The 19,320-nt window shown below is 28.6% G+C and overlaps 2 protein-coding genes across 2 annotated transcripts in view; one reads left to right on the forward strand and one right to left on the reverse strand.

Moving 5' to 3' along the window:
* LOC113376476 overlaps positions 1-19,320 on the reverse strand; it is a 93,085-nt gene that overhangs the window by 32,853 nt on the left and 40,912 nt on the right. The window lies entirely within an intron of this gene.
* On the forward strand, positions 4,664-14,174 carry LOC113376477 (dual specificity protein phosphatase CDC14A). Its single transcript, XM_026616405.1, has 9 exons — positions 4,664-4,800; positions 5,781-6,046; positions 6,260-6,469; positions 6,548-6,866; positions 7,241-7,379; positions 7,595-7,778; positions 7,866-8,056; positions 8,133-8,327; positions 13,651-14,174. Exons 1-9 carry the CDS (start codon positions 4,743-4,745, stop codon positions 13,682-13,684), a joined length of 1,596 nt encoding a protein of 531 aa, XP_026472190.1. The 5' UTR covers positions 4,664-4,742; the 3' UTR covers positions 13,685-14,174.

Raw genomic sequence — 19,320 nt, forward strand, 5'->3', positions numbered from 1 at the left:
TTGGTACGGAACCCATAGAAATGTAAACAAAAATTTATACTTATTGTTAAAATCTCTATAAAATATCTGATAATTTGATGTGCATATATCTAATGATCATTTTTGACCTCAAAATGGCATTTTTTCCTTTTTTCCTAGATCTCCGAAACCGATAGACCTGCCTTCCCAAAAATTTAATCAATTCTTCATATTGTCAATACAAGTAAAAGTTTTTGAATATTAAAATCGAACGCTCCGTTCTCTTAAAAACTGAGTTGAAAAATTTTGAGCTTTTTTCGAGCAATCGAACTGCTTTAACTGCATAGAGTAGAAAATATAGAAGCGCGTAGCACCGCGTCGCCGCTTAATTGATAAAACATTGGTACGGAACCCATAGAAATGTAAACAAAATTTATACTTATGTTAAAATCTCTATAAAATATTTGATAATTTGATGTGCATATATCAATGATCATTTTGACCTCAAAATGGCATTTTTTCTTTTTTTCCTAGATCTCCGAAACCGATAGACCTGCCTTCCAAAAATTTAATCAGTCTTCATATGTCAATACAAGTAAAAGTTTTTGAATTATTAAATCGAACGCTCGTTCTCTAAAAAACTGAGTTGAAAAATTTTGAGCTTTTTTCGAGCAATCGAACTGCTTTAACTGCATAGAGAAGAAATATCGAAGCGCGTAAGCGTCGCCGCTTAATTGATAAACATTGGTGAACCCATAGAAATGTAAACAAAATTATACTTATTGTTAAAATCTCTATAAAATATCTGATGATTTGATGTGCATATATCTAATGATCATTTTTGACCTCAAAATGGCATTTGTTCCTTTTTTTTCTAGATCTCCAAAACCGATAGACCTGCCTTCCCAAAAATTAATCAGTTCTTCATATTGTCAATACAAGTAAAAGTTTTTGAATTATTAAAATCGAACGCCCCGTTCTCTTAAAAACTGAGTTACCGTTTTTGGCACTTTTTGTTTCGTATCTTCGATAAAAATAAAGATAAAATGTTCAACAGTTTATTTCGAAAATAAAATTCTCACTTTCACTAAAAATTAATCGATGCAGTTCCCAATTGATGTCTTTCAAACATAGTATCTGTTATTCTATGAATTAAATTAATTTGCTTACCGCATTTTATTTAATCCATTTCGTCTTTAAAAATGTATTCTATTTAAGTGTGGACGTCGACTGTAATCAGTTAACACAGAAATTGCATATGCTTTGCCATAATTCTTCGGCAAAATTTTAAACTTTGATGATTTTTTATAATTCATTTGCTTAAATGCATATCGTATGTTTAACATTTAATATCGAAGAAATGGCTCGGTCGATCCTTACCAAAAACTAGCTGTAAGTGGAATTCTGTCTTAAGGCAATTAAAGCATCGTGCCTTAAGGCAAATTGCTGGAACTTCCCGTACCAAATTTTTTTTTTTTTAAAAAAAAGATTAACATTTTCGAAAAAAATTTACTTCGAAAAGATAAGATTTTTGAGAAACTATAAATTGGACCAAAAATTACTTTTTTTTGAAAAAATTTTTTTTTTTTCAATTTTTTTTTTTGAAAAAAATGTGTTCTTTATTTTGACATATTTTGGAAGATCTAAACTTTTTTTCAAAGCAATCGTACTGCTTTAACTGCATAAAGACGAAATATCAAAGCGCGTAAGCGCCGCGTCGCCGTCTAACGCGTAAACTACCAATGTTTACGCGTTAGACGGCGACGCGGCGGAACCCATAGGACTGTAAACCAAATTCATACTTATTGTTAAAATCTCTATAAAATATCTGATAATTTGATGTGCATATATCTAATGATCATTTTTGATCTCAAAATGGCATTTTTTCCTTTTTTTCCTAGATCTCCAAAACCGATAGACCTGCCTTCCCAAAAATTTAATCAGTTCTTCATATTGTCAATACAAGTAAAAGTTTTTGAATTATTAAAATCGAACGCTCCGTTCTCTTAAAAACTGAGTTACCGTTTTTGGCACTTTTTGTTCCGTATCTTCGATAAAAATAAAGATAAAATGTTCAACAGTTTATTTCGAAAATAAAATTCTCACTTTCACTAAAAATTAATCGATGCGGTTCCCAATTGATGTCTTTCAAACATAGTATCTGTTATTCTATGAATTAAATTAATTTGCTTACCGCATTTTATTTAATCCATTTCGTCTTTAAAAATGTATTTTATTTAAGTGTGGACGTCGACTGTAATCAGTTAACACAGAAATTGCATATGCTTCGCCATAATTCTTCGGCAAAATTTTAAACTTTGATGATTTTTTATAATTCATTTGCTTAAATGCTTATCGTATGTTTAACATTTAATATCGAAGAAATGGCTCGGTCGAACCTTACCAAAAATAATTAACGCAATTCTCAACCAATATCTTTTGAAGAGTTTTTGAATTTCGCACATTTCGGGATGTTTTCTCAAAAACGACCGACCAATTTCGATAATTTATTGGCTCGTCTGCACTACAAAAATCTTTTGTACGGCGAATCTGTTCGCAATGTTCGCAATCCCAGAATAGGTGTATACAATTTGTATCTTTATGTAAAAATCAATGTATGTATTTAAGTCAAATAAAGCAAATTTTCAAGTTAAAAAAATTAAAATTTTCGCAATGTGCGCAGACAAAATTATTGCAAACAAAAGCAAACCACACGCACGTTGCGAACAGGGTTCGTCAACCCTCGAATGCACCATAAAAGACATTTAATTTAACTCGATCAGCTCAGTCGTTTCTTTATAATTGTCAGATAAGTTCCGTCAATGTTTCTGCCAGACATTCTGAATCGATTATGACATTTCAAAAACTTTACAGAATATATCATTTGGGTAGGGGGATGTGCTAATTAATTTTTTTTAATGATCGGCCGGATCGTTTCATCTTTGTCTCAAAAATTGACGATATCAATGAAATTCTAAATAAAGATAGAGTTGCAGATCGCAACCAACATTCTAAAATATTACAGGCATTTGGATAATAGTTTAATTATAAAAAATATTGAAAGTTTGGAAAAATGAGTCATGGGTCAAGACATACAATATCTTCTGACTTTTTTACTATAATCCGGGGATCCAAACTTTCCACTAATTCGACACCTTCTGGTTTTTAATAGTGTCGGATTAGCGAGATTCTACCGTATATATATTACAATATTCGGGTGTATTATTATTACATCTTACCTCAAGGCAAAATTTCACTTACGTCTAATTTATTTTCATTGATGGCACCACATTTAATTGAACACCTTTTACTAGTTTATTTATAGTTTCTATTTTACTTACTCAATCTTTTTGCTCCTCGGTTTTTAATCTCTTATATATTCTTTTTTCGTATAATTGTTCTTCGTTTTTTTAGTACTTCTTTATCATTTGTTCTATGATGTTGTGGAAAAAGGACCTTCTTCTCAGCATAGATATAAGTAAGCTTTCCAATTTGGATTTCATACAATTTCGTTTTTTTAATTTTCCATAGGGTAACACACACATATACATCATTTTTTTCTAAGATATGCCAAAATGTCCAGAAACCTTTGAAACGTAAATATATATAAATTAGGTTAAGTTTATAGTTTAAACGTAGTAGAAGGTATTACCTAAATCATAAATAGTTCAAATTAATGTATTTCATAGTTATTTTCATAACATTTTTGTAATTCTTACATTTGTTACATATTACCATAGATAAGTAAACATATTACAGTTTTTTATGTTGTATACTCTTTTATATATAGTATATTGTATACTATTTTGTATACTTTTTATATTGTATATTGTATATTGTATACTTTTTATATTGTATACATTTTCCTTATCTATGTTGTATTCTCTTCTTTTATCTATGATTGTATCCATTTATGCTTATTTATCTATGATTGTATATATTATGACTGTGAACTTTGGTACAAGCGGTGTTATCAGCGTCTCACGGTAACAAACTAGTATTGTTTTGACATTTCTATGGAAGCGTAAATATTTTGCGTTTTTTGTAATTGAGTTTACTGTAATCTTATATTTATTTACAAAAATGAATGCTTTAAATAATAAAAATATACATTTTACCCCTTAATAAGGGCAGATTTTAATAATAGACATGCTTGCCGAGTGAGTGCCATCCCATAAATAGATAATAGTGACTACTCCATTCTATTCAAAACAATACATACAACTCTGTCTTGATATAAAGCTTCAATAATAGATGTTTTGATTGCGAAGTAAGTGTATGAGTGATTTTATATAAAAAAGTGCTCGAAACAATGATATGTTGAGTGATCGTATTTATTTTTATTAATTTTTATTTTCCTTCAAGCAATATTAATTTATAATAACCGTTAACGACATCTTTTCTCCCGCTAACAAGCCTATTTTGAGGTACGCCTACTTACTATTTGTTATTATAAACGTGACGCAGTAACTCTATTGTCAATTTGTAATATGCCACCTGTTTTATTTTATTTGTTTACAGCACGTTAAATAACAATATTTTTGATCAATTGTGCTGAAAAAAGGTATCCATAACATTATCATTGAACTGTGCATAAGTATTGTCAAATTTGAATTAAAATTCTCATTCCACTTTTGAGCCTGTTAAGATTAAAGCGCTTAATATATATTTTGATATTTTTCCTATATTATAGGTTTCTTGCATTATGCATTGTAGCATGGGGTCTGTAACATAAATTAAAAACAATATTGTAATAATATTAGTCCAAGTTTTTACTAGTAAATATGAGTACCATGGAGGAGTCAAATGAAGTATTGGTTTGTGCTTCGGAGTATCTAAAAGGTAACTAGTTATTAACAGTATATTAACTATAATATAGGTGGCAGGTTTTCATTATCAACATTTGATTTGATTTTTAGTTACAGTAGGACGTAATGGCAGAAGTATTTTAATTTCAATATCATTGAAACATTATGATTATTTTTGTAGCAGTCGTTGCTAGGTTAAAGTTGTATATTTTAGTTCGAAGCTTTCTTTATATCATTAAAAAAATTAGTTAAGTTAGTTTTGAAATCCCATTGCATTTTGTTTAAATGACCTGCATTTTCACTGAGAATTTAGTTCATGTTATCAGCTATTATTTTGTAATTTTGTTTATAAAAATAAGCTTTAAAATATTTTATTTATTATTCTACTTCTAATATTTCTTTTTTATATGATAAGCAGTATAACAATCACCTATGTGTAATAGTACACAACATCTATTACAAATATATCTAATTTAGCTTCGATTTCTCTCTGAAGAGCATACTCTACATGCTCTACTCAGATTTGCTTTTCTGGCAGTGACTATTTTTTCTAAGTCCTGGTTGTTTACAAGTGCATTACGAGTTAATTTCTGGCCGGTACACAATGTTCAGCCATAAAAACACGAGTTAAGTCATAACCAGTCAACAGTGTGAATATCTTATATCAGAAAGAGAGTATGAATATAACTTTATCAAAAACAAAAAAGCTGCTCAGTATATAATAAATATATCTATTATATAATTAACTAATCAAATTACATATTAGTTTATTTAATGCTAGTGTTATGATTATTATTTTTTTGTTATTTACATTAAGATTGTATTTTTGATATAATTCATATCACTGGTATACGGCAGGAAAAAATGTCAATAGCTGATATAGTTCAATTTCTGATTATATCATGTTTCACATAAATATCATCTGAAAATTTTGTTACCTTTATTATAGGCTTGCTTCAAAAATTTATAGTTCTCCATTATAAAGGCATTAAATTTTTTCATGTTTTTGTACAGATCGTCTCTACTTCGTAACGCTAAGAACCTCTGTGAAACCAAAATCAACTGTGAATACACATTATTTTTGTATTGATGATGAATTGGTCTATGAGAATTTTTATGCGGACTTTGGTCCCCTAAACTTATGTATGCTGTACCACTACTGCATGAAACTGAACAAAAAGCTAAGTGCTTTTACATTATCGAAAAAAAAGATAGTACATTACACAACAGTGGATCAACAGAAAAGATTAAATGCAGCTTATCTCATAGCAGCTTATTCTGTAAGTATAAATATATTTATCGACTTATTTGCATGTTGAATTACTACACAACTAAAATTTGAAGTGAAGAAAAAAATAACAATTCTTAAACAGTTATTCTTATATTTTTCTTTATTTAAATTTGGTTGAGAAAAAAAAGATTACAACTTGATCACCATTAATTTTATTCAACAAGATGCAAGATGCTAAACATATAATTGATGTATTTTTTAGATGATCTACTTAGATAGAACACCTGAAGAAGCTTATAGCCCACTCTGTGGTGGTACAAATCCGCCTCTTATTTTATTCCGAGATGCCTCTTATGGGGTACCATTCTATGAAATATCACTGATAGACTGCTTGTATGCTCTACATAAGGCCTTGCAACATGGCTTCTTTGATTTCAATGATTTTGATTCAGCAGAATATGAATATTATGAGGTAAACCTTATAAATTTTTGAAAATATTAACATTGAATATTATATAATGTGAAAAATAAATATGAGAAATATTTACAGCGTGTGGAGAATGGTGATTTGAACTGGATACTACCAAGAAAATTCATTGCTTTCTGTGGTCCACACGCCAAAAGTAAAGTTGAGCATGGATATCCTTTACACGCACCTGAATCTTATTTCCCTTATTTTCGGAGACATAATGTTACAACCGTGATAAGGTTGAACAAGAAAATTTATGATGCCAGCCGATTTTCTAATGCTGGATTTGATCACAGAGACCTATTTTTCATTGATGGAAGTACTCCTAATGATACCATACTAAAACAGTTTATTCAAATATGTGAGAATACTTCAGGAGCAGTAGCAGTTCATTGTAAAGGTAGATACACTAAGATAGGTATACACATATTAGCGTATCTTAGTCATAATGTATGTATATTTATGAATGTAGTACATATTTGTATGTCATCATTCAAATCAGTAAATATTTAAACAAAATAGGGCTTAGCATATGTGCCTTATTGTTGGTCTTTGAATGATCATGCAAATTCCTTTAACTATATGAATGTGGTTCAGTGCAATTGATTGGATTGTTTTTGACATATTTTGTTTATGAAATTAATTGCCTTGCAAAAGAGCCTACCTTATCTTTTTATTTCTGTAACATTTTTATTGATACTAATATTTAATGGTTTATGATTTAAGTGATCAGTGAAATAGTAATTGAAATGCAAATTTTCATTTTATGTTTAGCTGGTTTGGGACGAACAGGATCTTTAATAGCTTGTTACATTATGAAGCACTATGGATTTACAGCCCACGAAACAATAGCATGGCTAAGAATATGTCGGCCAGGCTGTATAATTGGACGTCAACAACCTTGGCTTGAAGAGTAAGTCTGTTTGTAATTTGATTGTTCTTTTTTTGACCACTGGATAAACAACTTTATTAAAAAGATTACTGAAACTAAAGAGATTTCTTACTTGTAAAAAGCCTTATAAATTTTGTTTTTAAATGGAAACAATGGATGTTAGCTTTGCAATTATACTGAATGTTAAAATTATCTCAGATCCAAAATTTTTGAAGTAGCGATATTTTAATTTCAAGGAAACAACCACAAATGTGGGCTGAGGGAGAGCTCTATAGGAAGAAGCACGCCATAACAGAGTATCCCAAGCATGAGTATGGTATTTATAGTCATGCGAACCAAAACACTCGGGAAATGGCTAATACTGATGATAATATAAATTCCAAAGTTCGGCCAGATAATGTGTCACGAATCCTACAAAAGGTAATATACTAAAAAGAGAAATTTGATATTTTATTGTTTAATATTTGGTTCTCAAAATAAAAATTGTAAATTAATTAAATTTTGTAGGTTGATACAATGAAACTGAATGATCAAGAAGATGACAACCGGAATGTAGAAAGATCATTGTTAGCTAATCAGTTAATAGAAGATGCTGCAAACTTAAACAGTATAACACCAGCTTTAACACAGGGAGATAAACTAAATCAAATAAAGGCCATGCGCAGACATTCAAGATCCGTTATTATGACAGCTATTCAGTAAGTTTGAATCCTTTTCATACCACAATAATTTTTTATGAAGACATTATTTTTATTAACATGTATTTTCTTATAGGAATGATGATGGTAGAATGCACATGAGAGCCAAATCTCAACCTTTCCGAAGTGGAAATTCAGCACTATCACCCCTAAAATCAGCCCGCGGTACTTGTACAACATCTGCATCAAGATCAGATAATCGAACAGACAACCAAAGCACAGGGGCAGCTGTGAAAAGATCTTCACGATCGTCTACAGTGTTGGCCAAAAGGTGAGTTAAAATTTGTTAAGATTTTCATTTTTTATTAGGTAATTTGTCTGCACTGCTATCCATTTTACATTTATTATATGCACTTGTATGCTAGATTGTACAAAATCCAGTGCATCAGTATTGACAAACACTACAAAATAACTGCAGAAATTAAACAACATAACTATGGAAATTTTCTTGCACCATATGTTTGTTAATTTCAAAGTTAATAAATTTGAATAATGTAGTGGCATCTACATTTTAATATGTTCAAAACATTGGAGATCAAAATCTTACATCTGATGATCACTTTTAATTCAAATTACTATATTTTATTATTAAATCTTTATCAAGTAGACAAGTTGATTGCATTTCTTATTGTTTGAAATTAGTATTCTGCTTTTTTATGGTTTAGTAAAATTATACATATACTCATTATACGTAATATGCAGTTTATTTTTTTAAAATTATGTGAATAATAATACCGCTTTTTTCCTTTTCTCATACATTAAAAGATAATTTCAGTTGTCCTATATTGCATTCGAATATATCGATTTTTTGAAACCAGTGAATAAGTATAAAGTATGTTAAAAAGCCTAAATATTAATATATTTAACTAAGTACAAATTCGAATTATACATAAAATATACAGAATTTTGTTTCTGTGCTAGAATTGATGTGCACTAGATTGATGCTTACATCATATTTACAAATATTAGTTTTTTAGTATATGAAATACAGAAAAAAATGATGTTTTTATGTTTTAGTAAAGTTATTTTCTAATCAAATAATAAATTTTCCCTCCTAAATTAAAAAAGGCATATATACAGAAATACATATAGAAATATGTACTTATACGTATAGCACATGTATATGAAGATTATATAGATAGAATGCTGTGCATGTACCATAATTTCTTAAAAGATGATGAAACTATTAAGTTGAAAACGTTTTAATTTAAATTTTTTTTTCTTGTGGTAGAGATATATATTCTTGCGTAAAATATCATATTTATATGTATGCATACATACAATATAGCTTATAAAATAAGGTGACTTATTCTAAAAAAAAACATTGATTGATGAATATCTATTTTGTGCCCTACTTAGTCTCCACAAATAATGCAGCCTTTTTAATTTGTATTTTTTTTAAACTTAATGAAAGTATCCCGTTATAATTAAATTTACGGCTTCAACGTTCTCGTCCAAGATTCGCTAAAGTCAAATACTTGTAGCACTTTGTTTGTTTCCTTATATGATTTTAAATAGTGTGCTTTGATGATAGCAAAAAGCATTCAATCACACTAAAACCCACCCTCTCTGTCTGCCAAAAACAAGCTATTTGAAATGATTGTTATTAACACGTTACATCAGAGTTCTCAACATGCACAGATGATAGAATTTGAAAAGTCACCTTAGTTTTTGAGTAGCAATGTATGAATATTTTATGCAGAATTTTATTTTTTACAATTATTGTACAATTACGCAATCAATAATGTTACACATTTTTATTTTACTTCTATTTATGGATTATTATCATTTATCCAATATCTGAATTCGAATTTTAATTAATTGCTTGACTAAATGCATCATAATATATGGTAGAATAACGTTACAGTACAATTGAAAGAATGGGCAAGTGCAATTTTTTGAAAATTAGCTTTTAAATTTTTAATTTTTTTTTGAAAATATTCATACAATGTCCAAATGCAAAATTAATCATAATGAAGAAACTCTACACATGAAAATCTTGAGTTTCTTTATTATGATTAACTTAAAATTTGGAAATCATATGAATGTTTTCAAAACGTTCTGAAAGAAAGAAAAATATAAAATGTAAAATTAAAATTCTTATGAATTTTTAATTTAATTGATACAGCACTGAATGTACAAATATGTGTTATTGAGAATTTGTATATATGGACTTCGATTTTAGCGTATATTTAGAAATGTTGTTTGTCTTGACAAAAAAAATGTTTGAAAATTAATTTTATAAAAATGATTTTTTACGTTTGTATAAACTTGCTGGTTTTTGCTGCAATTATTCATCTGTGATTGTGTATTTAGTAGTAATATTTGTATTATTCTAATTACATGAATGCTATTTTATCACATACGCATGCTTTATTTATAGTGTAGATTTAGTTTGTTATTTTATGGAAATGGAATGCTTTTATTGTAAATTTTAGAAATATAACCAACTTGATAATAGAATTTGTAAATCTCATGTTGCTTTGTAATGAATAAATAATTTATCAATAATCTAATTATAATTAGCATGTGCTCTGTGTTTCCTCTCACCAGATTGGCCAGATTTTATTTAGAAATCAAATTCACTATTCTTCATTGACCTTGATACAGGATTTACATTACAATAATATTTTACATCGAAAAAATTGTTTTACAAAAAAAAAAACACGTTCATTGGAGGGATCGGGTTAAGACGATTGATGCATGTTTGACTTTACAAATCTACTTTTGTTGACTTCAGACTTACTTATTAACCCATTACCTTCCGCGATACACGAATGGGATTCAATTTGTTTTATTACATGTTTCATTACATCTCAAATATTTTAATTTGAAGCAGAACACGTTTAAGTTCACATCTCTCAAACCGATGTCAGTTCAATAAATCAACATATGCCACTTGTTAATCGGTATTTATAGTTGAATTCAATTATCGCTTTTTTCCAGAAGCGTTGCTTTATTCGGAATTTGTTTCGTATTATATCATAATGATAAATAATTTTTTATGTGCAAATAATTTTTAATATATTTTATGTTTTATGTTTACACGAGGTACATTAACATTACATAATTACCACTATGTTTCTTTCCGGACAATAAATCCCAAAAAGTAATAAAAAAGGGACTTTGTAGTTAAACGCTTAATCTGGATGTTTCAAAATTAAACACGTTCCATCATTTAGGCTTTATACTGTCAAAATTAATTTTTTGTATAGAACAATATTGTTCGATAATTGACGATATAAGTTAAGAAAAACTTAAAAGAATTGATTATGTACTTAATTTTTCAAAAAATATACGTTGTCATTTGATGAAAATGATTATTTTTGTTTTGTAAATTGAGAAAACATAGCTTCGTTCCTAAATTTTCTAAATTTAATTAACGGATTATGTACGATTGACACATACGAACGCAACAAGCTATGTTTTCTCAATTTATAAAACAAAAACATTTTTATCAAATCCCAACGTATATTTATTTTTTAAAAAAGGTACATGATCCATTCCTTTAGTTTTTATAAGATTTTAACATCCCGTAGGGAAAGTTATAGAAATCACAAAAAAATCGAAAATGAAATTTTTATATATTTTTACGTTTCCAAGATTTTGAACATGTTGGCATATCTTAAAAAATTAAAAAAAAATGAATGTGTGTGTGTGTGTGGTTATGTATGTATGTTTGTATGTATGTGCGGATCCCTATTTTTGTGGACGATTTCGTAAACACGGATCAACCGATTTGAATAATATAAAAACATTCAATTCGTATTAATGGGGATACGTCCGATTAGTTTTTGGCAGAGGCAGGTTTTTGGCACGGGGCAAAAAGTGCCAAAAATGATAATTCAGTTTTTGAGATATAACGGGGGGTCGGATTTGAATGATTCAAAAAACATTTTATTTGTATTAACGAAATGAAGAATTGACGATTTTTGGGTATAAACGTTAAAAAATGCTATTTGGCGGACAAAAATAATTTGACATGCAAATCAAATTATCAGATATTTTAGATTCTTATAATAGGTGTTAATTTTGTTTACGTTTCTATGGGTTCCGTACCAATGTTTATCCGTTAGACTGCGACACTCCGCTTACGCGCTTCGATATTTCTTCTCTAAAAAAGCCGCGCAGCACGATTACTTTGAAACTAGCTGTAAGTGGAATTCTGTCTTAAGGCAATTAAGGCATCGTGCCTTAAGGCAAATTGCTGGAACTTCCCGTACCAAAAATTATTATTTTTTTAAAAACGATTAACATTTTTGAAAAAAATTTACTTCGCAAAAATAAGATTTTTGATAAACAATTAGACAAAAAATTACTTTTTTTGAAAAAAAATTAAAAAAATTTTTTTTTTAAATTTTTTTTTTGAAAAAAAAATGTTTTCTTTATTTTGAAAGATCTAAACTTTTTTTCAAAGCAATCGTACTGCTTTAACTGCATAAAGACGAAATATCAAACCGCGTAAGCGCCTCGTCGACGTCTAACGCGTAAACATTGGTACGGAACCCATAGGAATGTAAACCAAAATTATACTTATTGTTAAAATCTCTATAAAATATCTGATAATTTGATGTGCATATGTCTAATGATCATTTTTGACCGCCAAATGGCATTTTTTTTTACTTTTTTCATTAGATCTCCGAAACCGCTAGACCTGCCTTTATGAAAATTTGATCGGTTCTTCACCTTGTTTAATAAAATGTTTTTTGAATTATTAACATCGGACGCTCCGTTCTCTTAAAAACTGAGTTACCGTTTTCGGCACTTTTTGCCCCGTATCTTCGGAACGGCTAGACCTGACTTTGCCAAATAATAATAATAATAATAAATAACTAATCAGCACGTCTCCTTATCAATACGAATCGAATCTTTTTTGAATTATTCAAATCGGTTGATCGGTGTTCCCGAAATCGTCGGCGAAAATTTGTATCCGCACATACATACACACACGCACACACACACACACACACCCACACATACATCCATTTTTTCTAAGGTATGCCAAAATATTCAGAAACATTTGAAACGTCGAGAAATGCAAAAATTTTCATTTTCGATTTTTTTGCGATTACTATAACTTGCCCTACGGGAAGTTAAAAAATTTTAAAATATAAAAAAAATTGAATTTTTTTCCATGTATTACAAATTTCTCCAAAATCTTATTTTTTCAAAGTTTTCAAAAACTTTTAAAACTTTAAAAAATTTTAATTTCTGGTATGGAAAGTTTCAGCAATTTGCCTTACACTAGATATATCATCAATTATCCAACAATATTGTTCTATATAAAGAAATTGTTTTTGACATAATAAAGCCTGTTGATGGAACGTATCTAGTTCCAAAACGTTAAGATTAAACAACTAAAAATTCACCGTTTTTTATTGTTTTTTGGAATCTATTGCTTGCGAAAAACAATATATATTTAATAATCCATGATGTCCTTTACTATTCATAGTGTCGTTTTCGTAACAATAACTATCGGTAGTTAATGGGTTAACATACATCTTAATAACAAAATTAGCCAAGTTCGCTTGATGTTAGACATGTCTATTAGGGAATTAAAAGAACAGACCACCAGGATTTTATTTGTTCCGCAGTGCCAGGACGTCGAATCGCGCGCACATCAGATGACTATTAAACACCCCGGTCCCGTCCAACGGCCAATGCCGGTCAATGCCAACCGCGGCTTATAAGATGATGCGAGATAATTTGGATTACAGAGTTGATCAGGAGGGCGGCAGCGGCGAAGCGGGCACCTGTCACGAGGAGCCGATCAGCTTTGAGGACTACAAAAATCTACGCAGTTACGTGTTCGACGAGTCCATAAGGACGCGCGGCCGCGTTTTGGCTCAGAACGCGGCCGACTCGCGGAGGGTCAAGAAAACCGGCGCGTCGACACGGAAATCGTCCACGAGTCCCGCCCGGGGTCAAAGGAAAACGAGCGTTGCTGCCACCGCTTCAGTGTCCCCGACGCCTGCCAAAAACAAGTTCAAGCGAGCCCTGAGCAGTTCGCCGCTCGAGAAAGACTGCGTCAAAATTTCGAGACGCGCTGCTGCCGACAAAACGGCGAGAAGGTAGGCTTATTTGTTATCTATCAAATTTTACGTTCCGTTTCTATTTCGCACACGTTTTGACTAGCACGATTATGTTTTATAAACATATGTAATTTTAAGAGGTGATAAAGATAAATATTTAATTTTTAAGTGGTATATAATTTTAGTAAGCTTGATCACCCCTCGCAAATTTTAATGATTGTAATGGATAAATTATATCATGGTTTTTATTCAACTATGGTGGGTGTCCGAGACCTTGAAATTAAGCCGAAACTGGGTTATGGTATTGACCTTAATTTCCTGAATAAAAATTAAAAAAAAAAAATATTTCACGTTGTTTGGAAATTATGAATTTTAAGTGATTGTGAGCAAAATGTATGTACTACCAAAAATCATGCCATTTTTGTTTTCATTTTTTCGAAATGTTTCAATAATAAAATTATCAAGTATTTTATCATTTTACAATCCTGATTAAATGCTTCAACTTTTGATATTTTTGATGACACTTTCCAACTCCTAAAATCGACCGATTTTAAAAATTTTAAGTTCATAGGAGAATTTTGTTGCCATAGTTTAACGAAAAGTTTTAATTCTTGAAAACTTGGGGCATTTGTGTTATTGTTTTTGACTGTGGTCTTAAAAATGTTATTCACGGTTATGGTTCCACCCAAAGATTAAATGAACAAAAATGATAAAAATTAATCACAATAAACGAAAAATGGTCATATTTTTACCAAAGATCTAAGTTGACCTTAAAATCTCATAATTTACAAACAACATGAGATATTTTTTTCTATTTTTTTCAGTACTGTTAAGTAGTACTATCACCCCGTTTCGGCTTGACGTCAAGGTCTGGGACTTCCTGTATGTTTTTAACTATTATGTTTCTGTAGTTTTCACTGCTTAATTTAATATTTTATCCGTCCAAACATGGCCTATTTTATTTATTGAATTGATTCACATTTTATTTCATTGATCACAATTATCGAACTGCTATTCCGATTGTGAGTGATATGAGCAAATATACTCATTTAAGTCAATGTTTCTAATAATTGCCATGATGTATTCAATTTCAAGATTGTGTGAATTTTTTATCGTGTGTATTTTTATTATATTTTTATTATAATAGCATAATTTTATGAGAATTATATGAAAATTATATAAATGTCAATTTATATTGATAGATTAATATAAAAATATTTAATATTTTTATTAGCTGATAATTTTTAACTTAAACGGCTTTTAAAAAGTTTTAAGAAATGCTATATACGTGTATTCATTTTAAAAAATTAGAAAATGAAGTTTTTAGTACAAATAGCTACTAAATATTAGCACATGGAACCTTAGTGAATGATAAATGTTGTTAAAGAATTATAGTAATATTTGCTATTTGCATAGTAATCATAATGCTACGATCGTCATTTGATAAAATATATTTAATATACAAGAAATTAACGTTCAATGCAACAACATGGATAAAATTTGATTAATTTATTTATATTATTAAAATTTTCATTCGTAAATTTTTACTTTATGACTATGTAAAAATATGATTTATGTAAAAATAACAAGCAATTGTTTAATTAGTATTTTCTCTATGAGATCTCTGTATACTCATCATAAGCGATCATAAGCGAGTTTCTCAGACAAATATCCAAAGAGCCTTTATATGAAAATACTAACAAATCTCTGATGTGTTTAAGCCATGTTGCTGAAATATATACTATACCGGCAATTTAAAAAATACGATTTAGCTTTCTTGTTTCACGCCGAAACAGTAGTGAAGAGTTTTATTTTCCAATTCTATTGGGTTTTGAATCTAGTATGAATTAATAAATATCAACAATATTTAATATTGTGAAATGTTAAGATTGAAAATTGTGACTTATATCATTTAATTTGGGACCGAATGTGCTTAAGATTTTACTAAAACCAAGGTTATGTTATGATGTTTGTGCAATATATAGAATCTGCACTCAAATAATATAAATTTTAATAGAATAATATAGAATTTGCTGATATAGATACTTGACGACTGACATTTAGAATTAAGATCCATAAGCAAAATCTGAATCTATAAATAACATAACAAATAGGATTTAATTTTATTTTTAAGCTAAAATTTTCCTAGCTCGATTTTAATTACATTCTTCTTAATATTGCCGTATAGATGTATAAGTACAATAAATGTGTAAGTTATTTATGCGTTTTGTTATGGAAATAATAACATATCTATCACCGCTTATAAAATTTCTAAATGTTTCAATTTGATTGCCGTTGTTATATTTACGTAACATTTCAAATTATATAGTATTAGATATAAAGTAATAAATGAAGACAAAATATAAACAAAAGTGAATTTAATATTTAATAATTATAGATAATATAGAGATTTTAAAATTTTGTTACATGTGTGTTTGTAAAGAGGTTTTTCTAGAATCTGTGACTAAAGCTAAAAGGTATTTTTAATTAAGTGAAAGCTATATCGATTGGATTGAGATTGCCGAAAAGTATATAGTAAGGGTATATCATTCTATTAATTATAATGAATATCGATTTTGCTTTGCTTAATTTTAATACCACTATGGTACTTTAGACAGTTGTGATTACTGAACAAAAGGCGCACATAAAATGCAATATATTTTGTGTAGCTATTTTGATGCAAATTACTAGATTTATAGCTTCTAATGTATGATGAGCGAAAATATTTTAACGCTTCACGCAAAAATGACCTTATTTAAATATATTGATATTGCATATTAACACAATTGATGTACTATGGAATCTTAAGAATGTTTTACATATTTAAGTCTTTTGTGCAGTAATTCATCATTAGGAATTTTTAGAAATCTAACATTGCAAGATGAAATTTTTATTCATGTATTTCTCACACAAAACGATCGAACGATCATGGGTTCATCTAACAGTGGCCTGGTTTCGTCTAGTTTAACATGAAATATTTGCTCATTTGATTGTTTTGTGTGGGACTAAGTAATGTATTATCAAAAAGTTTTTCAACTAACAAAATTGTTATCTCAAAAGTTTATTAACATAAATAAAACATGGAAATAAATAGCGATGTTTATCGAATTATAAATCATGTCAGTCGGTTAATGCGATTTTTTTTTGTCAGATATAGTAGATTTTTAACCCTCGCCGTAGCATAAATCGCATCAACCATGGTTAGATTTTTAAAAATATTATTGTCATCGTATATTGAGATTTTCATTCGCGTTTTTAGGTAGATTAACATGTGTTTTACAAAATCATATGATAACGTGCATTATAGATAATATTTAAATTCGATATTTTAACAATTAAAATAATTTTTTAGATTTACGCTTATAGCCAAGCGTTTTGTGTATATAACTTGAGATATATAGGAAACATGTTGTTCGTTTTTTTTATGAAAATAGGCTCGCCAAGTTTTTTTTCCACCCATTAGTTCGCTAGCAAAGCCGGAAATGTGGTTTCACAACGAAGTTTTATTGTTGATATATATTGTGAATAAAGGGGGTATTCTAGTCTAGAGGCATGAATTTTATGTGATTTTTAAAAGGCCGTTATAGAAAAAAACAATGTTGTTACTATCAATTTTTTTATAAGTTATTAATGTTTTCGGAATACACAAAAAATTGAAAATTAAAAAGTTAAAAAGTTAAATTTTATTGATGAAGTGGGGGTATCAATAAATTGGCACATGATTGTTATTTTAGACCTCCAAATAATCCAATAGAAGAACAAGAAAAAAGTATATAAATGTAAAATAATGTCGCATTCATATGAATTTCCTAAAAAAAAATTGTATACAATTTTTTATTTTGGTAATTTTGAATTAAAAAAAAATAGTAATAAATTGGAATTTGGGGATCAGTTCATATTGATAAAAAATCTGTAAAAATTTTAAGTAAATTTAGTTTCGAGAAAATTGCATTTAAAATTTTGTGGAGTAAGGAAACAGTGTAAGATTAACGTGGTAAACAGTTAAATCTTAGAAAATAAATTAAATTTTAAAAAATCTCTTGTACACATATTCGAATAGTTAAACTTTGAAAATATAAAAAACGGTTGCTTAGAACTTCTAGATTAGAATACCCCCTTAATATTTGTCATGGACGGTTGTGATTTGAAAAGCAAAATTAATATAAATTTAAATATTGCAAATTTTGGATTTATAAACCATACCATCATGTTATAAACTTGTAATTGATCTAAAAATTTATCGTGCATATTTTTCAATTTTTCCCAATATTTACAGCATAGATAAGTAATCAATTTACATATGCAAAACTCTGAAAACATTTCCTTATTGGCCTTCCTCTATACCTTCGCAAATAATACTTGTTCGTGGAGATCAGAATTTTATATTTCCAGCAAATTTTCTATAGCCCGTTTAAAAATAATTAGTATCAATTATTAAATGATACGTTGGTAAAGTTTAGTTCTAATGCTTTTCAATTATGTTGATTTTAAATTTTCGATTTTGAACCGACTGTCTATGGAGAACTATCGAGTTTGAACTCGTTAATTTTTAGCATCAGAATGCCAAATTAATGTACAAAATATTATTTATCATAATAGTTGAAATAATTATTCATTTTAGAGATCATATTGAGACCTTAACATTATATAATATAATTTAATGTTTTTTATCTGTACATATTTGTACATGTTTCGTAATTATTGACGAGATGTATAAATTTGAAAAAAATATTAACATGGCCAATGTTACTATTATTGCCATAAGAAAAATGTAGATGATCATACAACTATTGAAATTAATTGATGTTCTTCTGTGCGATACGTTTTTATGCTAATGTCTAAGGATCATGTTAATGTTTAATTAAAAATAATATTTTATTGAGTCTGTAATTAATTTATATTAATTTGTTATTTGAGAGTTTTACAGCATGTATCTTAATCTTGCCATTTAGACAAATTTATATTGATAAATACATTTGAACAAATACTAAAAAAAAACTATATTTCACAATTCTGAAAATCTCGTCAATACTTTTCAATCTAATGCTTAAAAGTGTATTAAATAATAATTTTAAAAATATAGATTACATTTTATCCTCATTTATTGATGGCTAGCATCACTTTAGAATTATAAATAATATATGTATGTATGTACACATGCATACAAACAAATTGAAAATACGTGCATAGAAACATATATTCACATAAAAATTTTATATAGAGAAAATTATA

This window comes from Ctenocephalides felis, unplaced genomic scaffold (assembly GCF_003426905.1).
Source record: "Ctenocephalides felis isolate EL2017-DRISC unplaced genomic scaffold, ASM342690v1 CF-g0.4_SCAFFOLD_01886, whole genome shotgun sequence".
NCBI lineage: Eukaryota > Metazoa > Arthropoda > Insecta > Siphonaptera > Pulicidae > Ctenocephalides > Ctenocephalides felis.

Excerpts from the sequence above, each read along its gene's own strand:
- LOC113376477 (XM_026616405.1), top strand. The coding sequence starts at position 4,743 with ATGAGTACCATGGAGGAGTCAAATGAAGTATTGGTTTGTGCTTCGGAG. Across the intron at positions 4,801-5,780 it reads TGCTTCGGAGTATCTAAAAG|ATCGTCTCTACTTCGTAACG; the intron begins GTAACTAGTTAT and ends GTTTTTGTACAG. Across the intron at positions 6,867-7,240 it reads AGTAGCAGTTCATTGTAAAG|CTGGTTTGGGACGAACAGGA; the intron begins GTAGATACACTA and ends TTTTATGTTTAG.